The sequence below is a fragment of the Onthophagus taurus genome, chromosome 2, assembly GCF_036711975.1.
Source record: "Onthophagus taurus isolate NC chromosome 2, IU_Otau_3.0, whole genome shotgun sequence".
Classification (NCBI taxonomy): Eukaryota; Metazoa; Arthropoda; class Insecta; order Coleoptera; family Scarabaeidae; genus Onthophagus; species Onthophagus taurus.
In genome coordinates this window covers 13,816,621-13,829,886 of record NC_091967.1, presented here as the reverse complement: position 1 = coordinate 13,829,886, position 13,266 = coordinate 13,816,621, and the positions used below count along the sequence as shown (strand labels likewise).

The window sequence follows — 13,266 nt, the reverse complement described above, 5'->3', positions numbered from 1 at the left end:
AAAAGAAAATCCAACGCCAATAAAAATTAACCACCAACAACAAGTTTAGCTTTTGAGGGGAGTCGCAATATAATTACTTTCTAGGTCAACTTGGCCGCATGCACATTGCTGCCTTTGTTAGTTTCGTCGTGAATCGCAAAACTGTGTGCAAAACACCCTTATTTCTATGAAGTGGTGGGGATTTCTCGGACTTAGGCGCAGGGCTTTTCCAAAACCGCGCGATCACATTGAAGAGGGGGTATTTCGATTGACCGAAGAAAATCTGTTCTTATAAGAAAACGACTTCGAGCACACTTTGTTAGATGACTGTTGGTTGGGTTGGTGAAAAGACATTTTTGTTGTTTCATTTTTCGTTCTTAAAGGTTTTTCCGGCAATGAAAATTTCGATTCCGGTCGTAACAAACACCTCGATTATTGACTAAACAAAAATGTTGCAAACAACGGATTTAATAGCAGCGTGTTTCCGGTTAATGTTAGTTTTATTTTTACGGAAAATACGTGGAAAATCATTTCACTTGAACTCGTCGAATCGTTCGCGTTAAGAGATATGTGCGTTCGCACCTACTATGTCTACATCGGGTGGTAAAAAAGGCGCCGGAAGCAAAGGTGCTGGAAACGTAAATAAAGAAAAAGAAAATAAGAAGGAAAACGATGAACCTAAAGACGATAAAGGTAAAATTAATAAAACGGGTAGCAAAGATAATGTCAAGGATAAGGATAACGGGAAAGATGAAACCGGATCTAATGCGGAAACGGATGAGACTCCGTCTTCCAAACCACAAAGCGCAGGGGCTTCCACGAGGGATGCTGCCCAAAAGGTTCTCAGTCTCTGTCAAAAAGGAGAATGGGGACCTGTTGACCAGATCCTTAAATCTATTGAAAAAGCCATTGCTAACGCCGGAGAAGATGCCAACACAGTGCCTTTATTAGGAGTTGCAGATCAGGTAAAAAAAATTTAAAATAGATGTGGGTTAAAGAATTTAAAAATTACATCATTTGCTACATTAATCAGTATAATTATATCATCAGAACATAAACACATGTTGTGCAGAAAATGTTAAATAAATAACATTTTCAAGGTTGAACATGTGTTGATGATAAAATCTTTTTCAATGTTATGCAATTGAAAATTGACCGTAATTGTACAATTATATACAAAAAGTTAAAAAGAGGCAAAAAAAAGAATAATTTAACAAAAATAATCTTGTTTGAATACATTTATGTTTATTTATTACACTTTATATTGTATTCTTAGTTGGATATGATACAATTGTTTGTTCAATTTAATTTTTATATAATAGAAAGAAGGTTAGGAGTTCAAATTCAATCTCTTGTAATATTTTCTAAGTCTACCCATATTAAGTAAACTATGTTTTTCGAAATGTACCATTTATATGGGACTATATACTAATATATAACTGTTTAAATATAACCTTTCTATTTAGAACTTTACCCGTTTTGGCGATATACTATATTATACATTTTTTTCAATATTTTATTAAATCTTACTCTTCCTACTCGGGGTTATTGGATTCTAAGTTGCACAATTTAATTTGACTGGCTACGTATTTAGAAGTAAGGTAGACTGAAATGATGGATCATTGGATTCGCATTATAAAATAGTGAAGTGGATTGACAGAAAAGGAATAAGAAGTTTAGTTTTGAACAAGGCAACCGGTAGTATTCTCAAATACTTCGAAAATTTGATCGTAGATATCGTGGCAGAAGAGATTGTGTGTGATGGAGAGAAGAGAACGATTGACAGAAAATGATTTATTAGGTTGATATTTCACACAGAGGCAAACAAGCCTTCTGGGCGTCCAAAAAGATAACAGCAAGACGTTTTTTAAAGTGTGATGCAAACAGCAGCTTATGCTTCAGTTGTGGATCGAACAATTATCGAATAACGAGGCGGAGGTTGATGGCGGATTTCTCCTAATCTGAGGAATCCGTTTGAATACTCATTATTATTGATTCCCTCTATTGATTCATCTACCGTGGAGAGTGAAACACTCGTCTTCACGAATACGAGCATCGTTAGGTGTTTGGATCGAGTTAGCAAAAGCAGTCACACATTAAGCATCTTTTTAGTACTCTACTATATCATTTAGACTACAAAGTACCATTTTTAAGGAGGAGAAGACCCTGTAGAACAAATGCGGATCATTGCTAATCTAGCATGATAGAGGTTTAGTTGGATAAGTTAGGAACGGATCTTGTGTTATAAGCCAAAATTTCTGTGCAACGACTTTCTTGGTGGTTTTAAGTTTTGGGCTTAATGGTCGATCCTTAGGTAGCTTTTTCATATTTTATTGTGCTTTCTTCGTTATAACGGTAATGAATGAGTTGCTTTCTTTTTTATTTTTTTCTAACCGTTGCAGAATTTCTGGTTTTTGTTACTGTTTTCTGTTTGCTAATAACATTGTGGGAGCCAATTTCTATATACTCGGGCAAAACGGACTTAGTTATAATTGTTGTGTATACCTCGGGCGTGATTTATCTCAAACAGTCTCGAGATTAATCGCAATCTTTCTCTCGAAATGTTTAAACTGCTTCACTTCTTGCCTTTGATATATAAATAAATATACTAAAATGTTTCAATACAATACAATCTTTATAAAGTGTTGAATTTCTTTATTATCTAGAAGTTTTCCACGCAATATTAAAATAGATTTTAGCCCACTACAAATTATTTACGTTTTAACAATATCTACAAATCTTTTTTTTACAGTTCCTATTTAACATAAATCTTGATAAGACTCCATGACTTATTCTAGTACAAGATCTTTCACCTTGAATTGAAATTGAACATGTAACTTGTTCCCTAACTGTGACATAAAGATCGTATTAATTATTTACAACTTCCTACAATCCACTAAAGGAAAACGACCATTAATTAAAACCAGAAACCGTATTAATTCCAATCCAACTTGTTCTAAATATGTCTAGAAAGGAATCGATAAAGAATAAAGAGCCCAAAATGTTTAATAAAAATTTGTTAAAAAATAAATTTCAACTATATCATTACCCAACTTATTTCATAAATAAGTATTGCGTTTATAAATTTAGATTTTTGATTCATTTTTAATAAGCCGTGTCATAAATACACAAGAGACACGTGCAGGACAAAGTTTGTTCGATATTAAAACGTTAAAAATCTGAGTTTCCAGGCAACCGGAATGACACCGCTGATGTACGCCGTTAAGGACAATAGGACATCGCTATTGGATAAATTAATCGATTTAGGATCAGACGTTGGTGCCAGAAACAATGTAAGTAAAGAAAATTTTAAATAAAAACGTCTCTTTTTTTATAATTTCAAAATTCTATATCTAATCCATTAAGATTGCGCCAAGCCTCACATTTTATCCTGATTACCCTTTCCGAAAATCGAGGCCAAACCGATCAATTTCCCCATTGTTCAATTAAAATTCAAAAACCCATTTGTGTGATGGAGGGCGTCAAATCACGCTTCCCATAATGCATCATGAACGTGATATGGTCTAATTTAAAAAAGAAATATGTTCCAAAACAATTTTTTTTTGATTATTTTATGCTAAAATGATCAAAAGATTTGAAATCAGATCATGATTTATATTTAAACGTGATTTTCTCACGTGACTTTTCTTTTCTGAAGTGACTTGACGATTTCTAAGAAATTCCACACTAACTTTACCTACTACTAAGTTGCGTGTATAAACACTCGACGAACAAAGTTTTGCATCGTGTACATTTCAAAGATTGTTTGTAAAATATCTAGATTTAGATCACTTTTTATAAATATTTTTTTATGGTCTGATTTATTTCAGGACAACTACAATGTATTACATATCTCGGCGATGTATTCAAGAGAAGATGTCGTTAAACTTCTCCTTACAAAACGTGGAGTGGATCCTTATTCAACAGGAGGGGTAATAATAACAAAAAAAAAGCATTTCACAAAACTTTACAAAATTCCACATGATCACGCAATCTAAATAAAGCAAATAAAGGCTTTTAGTTGCCATAGAGATGAGGTGTCGATTTTAAACGAGCTTTTTTAGTGGTTCACACCTAAAAGCTTTCTACAAAAAAAATGTTAAATAATTTCCTTAAATAAAAATATTCTTATGTTTTTAGTCAAGGCAACAAACTCCAGTTCATTTGGTTGCTTCAAGACAAACGGGAACTGCCACAGCTATCTTAAGAGCACTTTTAGCAGCCGCCGGAAAAGATATTCGATTAAGACCAGACGGGGTAAGTACATTTTTTAAGCCAAATTTCAATATATCGTGACAAAAGAACATATTTTATGTCACTCGTATTTACTATTTGCGTCTCGAATTTTGAGGGAAATCGTTAAGTTTTCGTTTTGTTTGGTCGTTCGATGGCTCCAAAAAGTTTTTCCCCCACGAATCGACAAAATTTGAAATGATTTTTACATTTACAGTAGTTTTCTTGATGTCTACTGGTTCAGTTTGCGTTCAGATTTTTACGAGTGACTTATAGATAATAAATATTAGATTTTGAGCTGTTAAGGTTTGAGACTTAAATTGGTGCTTTTTTTATCGGGATATAAACGTTTTCGGTTCATTGCATGTTGTCTACTTTTGTAGACTGGTACGGAATGGTCCATCGATGTTAGTTGATACATAAAAAATAAAAAAAACTACATACTAAAATGTCGTGAAATCGGTGTCTTTTTAAAACTTTTTTACAACCATTTACAAAGATTTTTTTAATGTTCATATGTTGTGCTTGGACACCTGTTAACTTTCAGGATCCATTTTATACATACACCAATTAAAGCTAAGAAGTTATTTTTAAAAATCAACTGATTGGAATACAATAAAAAACATTAACGTTTTTTTAAAATCCGAAAAATGGACCATTATTTTCGTTAATGTGGCATCGCTAATCGCGTTACAGCTCCGCATAGAAACGATTTGCATAACGCTTTGAATTCATGCATACATCCAAAGGGTTACTAACCCTAATGTGACCCAGATACAACAAAAACCATATCAAAACGAGAACTAAAACGATTTTAAAATGACTTTGTCAATTGTGGCCCTTTTAAGACTTAAGCGTATGCTACGTAAAAAGGAACGAGAAAAAGTAATTTAATGCTTAAATTCATTTTTGTCATTTAATTCTAATTTTTGCAGAAAGGAAAAATTCCGTTATTATTAGCTGTGGAGGCAGGAAATCAATCAATGTGTCGAGAACTGTTAAGTTCTCAAACCGCCGATCAGTTAAAAGCTGCAGCGGCAAATGGAGATACAGCGCTGCATTTAGCAGCAAGAAGAAAAGACGTCGATATGGTTAGGATTTTGGTCGATTATGGAACGAGCGTAGATATTAGAAATGGGGAAGGACAAACACCACTTCATATAGCTGCAGCGGAAGGAGACGAAGTTTTGGTTAAATATTTTTATGGCGTAAGAGCTTCCGCTAGTGTAACTGATAATCAAGACAGAACTCCAATGCATCTTGCCGCTGAAAATGGTCATGCGGGAATTATTGAGTTATTGGCTGATAAATTCAAAGCTAGCATCTTTGAACGAACTAAAGATGGTTCTACTTTGATGCATATAGCTTCGTTAAATGGGCATGCTGATTGCGCTACGATGTTGTTCAAGAAAGGAGTTTATCTACATATGCCAAATAAGGTATGTATTATTCAAGAAATATTTCTATTTTGTTTCGTACTCGAAAGGTATGTATTACACATTGCGTTTGACGGCATTCCCAAGTTAGTCTGAAATCAAATTACAAAATTATATTCTAGAAGGTAGATTATTACCATTACTACCTATAGCAAAGTGAATTTTTTGCTCTCTCTCCTTGGATATCTTGTAGTCTTAGATGTTAGTCAGGATAACTTTTTGTTGTTCTAGCTTTATCTGCCATATAAACTTTTAATTACAAAGTTTATTTACAAGTTTCAAGTGTCTTACGTCTATCCATTTGTTCTTTATAAGTTACGCAGCTTTTAGTTTTGACACTGTCCAAGTTATCTACAACTGAGTTATTAAAAAAAATTTTTCTCATATTTATTGTTTTCAACACCATACCATATATTTTTATTTTTAATTAAAACGTTAACCTTGACTTATAAATCGCTGTGGGTTAAGTTCAGATTTTAATCTAACAAAAAACCTAGAAATATTCTCAAGATATATAGTTCTGTTAGACATTCTTCTACTTGAAATCTGGGGCGAATATAAAAAGGGGTTAAAATGCCACAGATTAATTTTTAGATAACACGCCAAGGTAAATTTATTTTTATTCGTGTCGTTCGTTGTCGTTTCGGGTTTTATTTATTTCCACGTTTCTTTTTTTCATTTCTTTCTCCTACCACATCGAAGGACGGTGCAAGAAGTATACATACCGCAGCTAGGTATGGCCACGTGGGAATCATAAACACACTGATACAGAAAGGGGAAAAAGTAGACATTACCACGAACGTAAGTAATTACTAAAAAAAAGTTTCAAAGATATTACAACCGGGAATTCTATTAATTTTTATTACCCTGTTTCGCAAAAAAGGAAAATTACACCGCCCTTCATATCGCTGTTGAATCTTGTAAACCTGCGGTTGTTGAAACATTATTGGGTTATGGTGCTGATGTTCATGTCAGAGGTAAATCACTTAATTTATAATAACATGTTATGCTTAATTTATCATTGTAGGTGGAAAATTAAAAGAAACACCATTACATATAGCAGCAAGAGTAAAAGATGGTGAAAGATGCGCTTTGATGCTTCTAAAATCGGGTGCAGGACCAAATTTAATAACGGAAGAAGGGCAAACTCCGGTTCATGTTGCAGCAAGACACGGAAATCTTCAAACTTTACTTTTACTTCTAGAAGATGGGGGCGATCCTCAGTACAAAAATAAACACGGTGAAACCGCCCTTCATCTTGCATGTAAAGGTTGTCGACCAGATGTTGTTCAACATCTCATAAATTATGTTAAAACCCAAAAAGGCGAAGATGAAGTAACCGCCTACGTTAATGAATTAAATAACAACGATGAAAGCGCTTTGCATTATATTTGTACGGTAACGAAGGATGAAGTGGAATTTCCTAATGCTGATAAAGAGGTTGTAAAGATTCTTTTGGAAAATAGAGCCGATGTTAAGTTGGTTGCAAAACCAGCCCATGAATCAGCGTTTCATTATTTGGCTGTAGCTGGAAATAATGATGTATTGATCGAGATGATTTCACACATGACGGTTACTGAAACACAAAAAGCTTTAAACAGGCAATCAGCAATTGGTTGGACACCTTTATCAATTGCAGCAAATCGTGGACATTACGAGTTGGTTAATAACCTCTTAATGAACCATGCGAGAGTCGATGTTTTTGATAACGACGGTCGATCAGCTTTGCATCTAGCCGCCGAAAAAGGATACATCCAAGTCTGCGACTCATTACTTTCCAACAAAGCTTTCATTAATTCAAAATCAAGAAACGGACGAACAGCTTTACATTTAGCCGCTATGAACGGTTATACTGATTTAGTGAAATTTCTAATCAAAGATCATAACGCGGTAATCGACATTTTAACATTAAAGAAACAAACTCCGTTACATCTTGCAGCAGCTGCTGGACAAATCGAAGTTTGCAAACTTCTTTTGGATTTAGGAGCTAACATCGATGCAACTGATGATCAAGGACAAAAACCGATTCACGCGGCAGCCCAAAACAACTACTCCGAAGTAGCTAAACTTTTTCTTCAACAACATCCCAGTTTGGTGATGGCCACAACTAAAGATGGTAATACTTGCGCACACATCGCCGCAGCCCAAGGAAGTGTTACCGTCATCGAAGAATTAATGAAATTCGATAGAACTGGAGTTATAACCGCCAGAAATAAATTAACCGACGCCACAGCGCTTCAGATCGCAGCTGAAGGGGGTCACGCAGAAGTCGTTAAAGCTTTAGTTAGAGCGGGGGCTAATGTTACCGATGAAAACAAAAATGGATTTACAGCAGTGCATTTAGCTGCGAAAAACGGGCATGGTCAAGTTTTGGAAGTACTGAGATCATCAAATTCTTTAAGGGTCACCAGTAAGAAACTGGGAGTTACCCCTTTACATGTAGCAGCTTATTTTGGACAAGCTGATACTGTTCGGGAATTGTTGGCACATGTCCCAGGAACTGTAAAATCTGATGCACCATCTGGTGCTTCGCTTGTGCCAACACTTGGAAGCGAATCCGGAATGACTCCGTTACATCTTGCAGCGTTCTCTGGAAATGAAAACGTAGTTAGATTATTGTTGAATTCTGCTGGAGTTCAAGTTGATGCATCAACACATGAAAATGTAATAATATTATCTTTTTAATATGGTTCATTAATTAATTTAAATTTTTTTAGGGTTACAACCCAATGCATTTAGCTTGTTTTGGTGGCCATACAACAGTTGTTGGTCTCCTTTTAAGCAGATCAGCAGAACTTCTTCAAAGTCATGACAAACATGGAAAAACAGGTCTTCATATAGCAGCAACAAATGGTCACTACCAGATGGTTGAAGTTCTTTTAGGTATGTATCATTTCAAAAAATATATAATATGTATATTATACACCAAATTGGCTATTAAATCAAAGTTAAATTAACTTAATCTCTAACTAAAATCAATACCGCTTTCGTTCTTTAGGTCAAGGTGCGGAGATTAACGCTACTGATAAAAACGGTTGGACGCCGCTACATTACGCTTCAAGGGCAGGTTGTTTCGAAGTTGTTAAGCTTTTAACGGAATCCGGTGCATCCCCGAAATCGGAAACGAATCTCGGATGTGCTCCGATTTGGTTTGCCGCTTCTGAAGGTCACCATGATGTATTAGAGTACTTGATGTCTAAAGAACACGATACGTACAATTTGATGGAAGATAGGAGATTCGTTTATAATTTAATGGTGTGCTCGAAAAATCATAATAATCGACCGATTGAGGAGTTTGTTTTGGTTTCGCCGGCTCCAGTTGATACCGCTGCGAAGTTGTCGAATATTTTGATTAATTTGTCAACTAAAGAAAAAGAACGGGCTAAGGATTTAATAGCTGCTGGAAAACATTGTGAAGCTATGGCTACCGAATTGTTAGCATTGGCTGCAGGGGCTGATTCTGCTGGAAGAGTGTTAACGGCTACTGATAGAAGAAATGTGGAATTTTTAGATGTCTTAATTGAGAATGAACAAAAAGAAGTTATTGCGCATACAGTTGTTCAACGATATCTTCAGGTAAAGATTAGGTAATTTTATCTGTTGGCTCAAACTCGTTTAAATAAATTATTATCGTTTACAGGAACTTTGGAGAGGACCACTTAATTGGACGGCGTGGAGAACGATGCTCCTTTTTGTAGGATTTATTATTTGCCCACCAATTTGGTTGGCTTTTACTCTTCCATTAGGCCATAAATACCATAAAGTACCTATTATAAAATTTATGTCCTATTTAACATCCCACGTTTATCTCATGCTCTTCCTTTTGCTCGTGGCCATTTTTCCTATTTATCCAGTTGTCAGACCGAGCCTACTTCCATACTGGTACGAATGGGTTCTTTTGATATGGCTTAGTGGACTTTTATTATTCGAATTAACCAACCCAAGTGACAAATCCGGATTGGGTTGGATAAAACTTTCCGTACTTCTTTTCGGAATTTTCGGCGTCGCAGCTCATTTGCTTGGACTCGCCGAACTGGTCAAAATAAATTATTGGCCAACATTGATGTATTGCAGAAATCAATTATTCGCGTTATCGTTTTTATTGGCTTGTGTACAAATTTTGGACTTTTTGTCGTTTCACCACCTTTTTGGACCGTGGGCCATCATCATTGGAAATTTGATGAAAGATTTGGGACGATTTTTGGCCGTTTTAGCCATCTTTGTGTTTGGATTTTCTATGCATTTCGTTGCGTTGAATCAACGGTTCGATAACTACAAAGACAGTGAAGTTAAGAACTTGGGAAGAACAGTTGCTTCAGCGAAAAGTTTTGATGGAGGTAAGTTTGTATCAATATTTATTTATTTATTTCTTTTGCTGTATATAAAAAATACTTTTATATCTTCTTTCTTGTATGAGTGTATATAAAATGATTTGAAAATTTTGTACTTTCTAACACTTCTTGTATAGTTTCCACATCTTGTACATAATATGTATATTAACATTTAAATTTATTAAGCATAATTTTCCATTATACATGATTTGTACAGAACGTTATTACTAATTTTATACATATTTTCATATTTGATATTCAAATTTTAAAACGACAATAGCGGTAAGAGAATCAACAATCGAACTTCTCGATGACATTGAAGAGCGTCCAGCTGGAGTTAGACCACGCGGGTCTCTTCGCAAGAAATACTCCCAACCCGAAGTGTCTGGAGATAGTAAGTCAGTCCATAAATCTGCGTGCTGTGGTCTTATTGTTATCAATATCTTTGTTAACAATATTTATTGTTGTCCTTGTGTTAAATATGTGTTCTCGTGGCTCCGCATTATTTTGAATTAAGCCACCATAAAAATAATAACTGTGAAAACGTCCTCATTGTATGTCTTGTGTGTTTTTATTTGTTTCAAAGGAGACCGAAACAAAACAAATCGTAAAAAGAAATAGATTTTTTCTGTGTTGTGCCCACTTCATTAGAAGAAACAACGTTTTGTCTGTGTGTGTCGTCTTTGTCTTGCCATGTTTTTTATGTATCCTTTAATTTTTCCGCAGGAAATCAAAAAAAAAATATGATTTCATGGTTTTGAATTTGTAAATACTTTTTTAACAAGCTTTTTATAATTGCTGTAACATTTTTGCTTTACGCAACAAATTTTTTGTGTAGATATTAGTATCATTACATTTTAAACATAACACGTTAATATTAAAAAATTGAAGGTTTGTATGTTCAAAAACACAAAAAAGATTGCAATTTTTTTTAAATTTCGAAATCATTTCTTCTCTCTTCTTGGCATCGTTGTAAATACAGTTCAACAAACAAGCATGAAGCCTTTAATCTTCTTTCTTGAAATCAAAAATCGTTAAAAAATCAGAGAAAAAAGAAAAAAAAATTTACACGTTTCTTGTTTTTTCTTTGCCCCTTAATCCAGTGTTAATGAGTCCATTGGTGGCGTTCGAACGTTTGTTTTTCGCCATTTTCGGCCAGACGACATACGATGATGTGACGATAAAAGCGCCAGCAGGAGAACCAGCTTACAGACCACAGTGGACCGAAAACCTCTTCAAGGTGGTCTTCGGAGTGTACATGTTGGTATCAGTGGTTGTACTGATCAATCTGCTAATTGCTATGATGTCTGACACCTATCAGCGCATTCAGGTAATCACTTGCATCTTTTTCTCTCTCTATTCCAGTCCAAACGAACTCTCTCAATGCTTTCGGGCTGCTATTTTTCGCTATTTTCGGCCAGTCTAATCTTGGTCACCTAAAGCTTGACGAAGTGACGCAACCATTCTGGACCATCGTGTTCTTTAAGATGATATACGGAGCGTACATGTCCATTTCGGTCGTTGTCCTAGTCAAACTGCTCATCGCTATGATGACGGATACGTACCAGAAGATTCAGGTAACAAAAATAATAAAAGGCGGATAAAAATATATCTATAAAAAAATAAATGAGCCAGAATCGACACCAGCACGCATAAAATAAACGATTATCAATGTAGAAAAAGATTCCAGCGGAATTATGGAAGACAGAAAGTTGAACTGAAAAAAAAAATAAAGAATTTTCGGATGTAATCCAAAGGAGCTTCTTTGCACCAGTTCATTTGGGCTGGACCATTTCGCACTGAATAAATGTTATATTTATAATATTTTAAAAAGGGAACAAAATAAATACTTTTTTTGATAAATTTTTCATCATATCATATTTACAATTTTTAGATTTGGCACTTTTTACCACTCATCACTTGTACATAAACCTGCACATAAGCACAAAATAGAAGAAAACCCATTACCGACTTCTTTCCATAATCAGTTCAACAAACAACCGAACTGTAAGCAACCGTTAAAGATTACCATCAAAAAAATTTTGCACTTTTCTGTTTAATTTATCTTAATTACTCATTATTCACAAAAATTTTTCAAAAAATTAGGCCCAATCCGACATTGAATGGAAATTTGGTTTGAGTAAACTCATCAGATCGATGCACAGAACAACCTCAGCCCCATCCCCCATAAATTTAATAACAACATGGTTATTTTATTTAGTAAAACTGTGTAAAAGTAGAGGTAAAAATCAAAAACCAAGAATTATCCTTTTTTTACTAACACACATCAAATATTTTAGTTCGTGCCAAGAAAAGAACAAGCCTTGTACACATTATGGGTGGTTTTCAACGTCCTCAACAATTAAGCCCGAGATCGAAAGCGGGCCAAAAATGGTTATCAAAAGTAAAAAAGGGCAACCAAGTCGGTCCGAAAGAATCAACAACGCTATCGGTAGCTCATTTAAGTCCTTTAGGTTCCCAATTGAGTTTTTCAGCTCAAACGACCCGAATAGAACATGTCACCGATTGGGAAGCAATCGCTAAAAAATATCGGGCTTTGGTTGGACAAGTTGATGAAGTAAAAGAACAAAATACCGATAGCAACGAAGAAGAAGATGAAGAAGTTCAAGTTTCTAATAATGTTGCACCACAAAATTAAAAGAAAAATAAATTTATTAAAAGAGGAATTGAAAAATTTAAGATAATGTATATATGGTGTATATAAAGAAAAATTTATTACTTCTTTTATGTATAAAATAAAAAGTGTTATAATACGATATCAATGTTTTCTTCAACAAAAATTATTATTTATATCAATTTTACATGAATAAGACAGAATGTTTCAAAATAACGTTTAAACATTGAACGTCCTGCAACATCAACATAGTTTCTAGTTCTGCATTGAATTGGGCAAGCTACGCAATGGGAAGTTGTTGCGTTATCTATCTCCCAGAAAATGTGTTGTTAAGATGTTTCCCAACAGCAAGCATAAAGTGCAGCGGAACTAAATCCTGGATAAAGCAAAGATTTAGTCTCCGATTAAACGGTAAGTCTTCCAAAAGTTCAGGAAGAGTGTTTTCCAGGTATGACCGTTTAATAGTTGTGATTAAATCTACCTCCTATGATAGCTAATTAGACGTTTGGATTAAAGCAATAAAGTAAATAATAAAGTCAGAAAGATTAAGATGAGCCAGGTTAGAAGATTAGGCAAAATCAAGTTTGACTTGTTGAGTTTATTAAGTTTCCATCATTTAAACGTTATTTTGAAATACTTGTATATAATGCGC

General features: G+C 34.6%; 1 protein-coding gene across 5 annotated transcripts; it reads left to right on the top strand.

Moving 5' to 3' along the window:
- Window positions 1-312: 312 nt before the first annotated feature.
- On the top strand, window positions 313-12,756 carry LOC111426036 (no mechanoreceptor potential C). 5 transcript variants are annotated; one of them, XR_002707770.2, is made up of 15 exons: window positions 313-944; window positions 3,171-3,272; window positions 3,810-3,911; window positions 4,120-4,236; window positions 5,148-5,651; window positions 6,351-6,449; window positions 6,532-6,625; window positions 6,676-8,312; window positions 8,366-8,531; window positions 8,647-9,224; window positions 9,289-9,985; window positions 10,260-10,373; window positions 11,083-11,309; window positions 11,874-11,986; window positions 12,086-12,177. XR_002707770.2 is itself a non-coding variant. In XM_071194326.1 (15 exons), the coding sequence occupies exons 1-15, from the start codon at window positions 567-569 to the stop codon at window positions 12,636-12,638; spliced, it is 5,310 nt and encodes a 1,769-aa protein (XP_071050427.1). In that variant the 5' UTR covers window positions 313-566; the 3' UTR covers window positions 12,639-12,756. The 5 variants fall into 5 exon arrangements, 4 of the variants coding, with proteins under 4 accessions (XP_071050427.1, XP_022916147.2, XP_071050428.1 ...); XM_071194326.1 differs by lacking the exon at window positions 11,874-11,986 and adding an exon at window positions 12,280-12,756 and having other exon boundaries at window positions 12,086-12,221; XM_023060379.2 differs by lacking the exons at window positions 10,260-10,373; window positions 11,874-11,986 and adding an exon at window positions 12,280-12,756 and having other exon boundaries at window positions 12,086-12,221.
- Window positions 12,757-13,266: the final 510 nt, after the last annotated feature.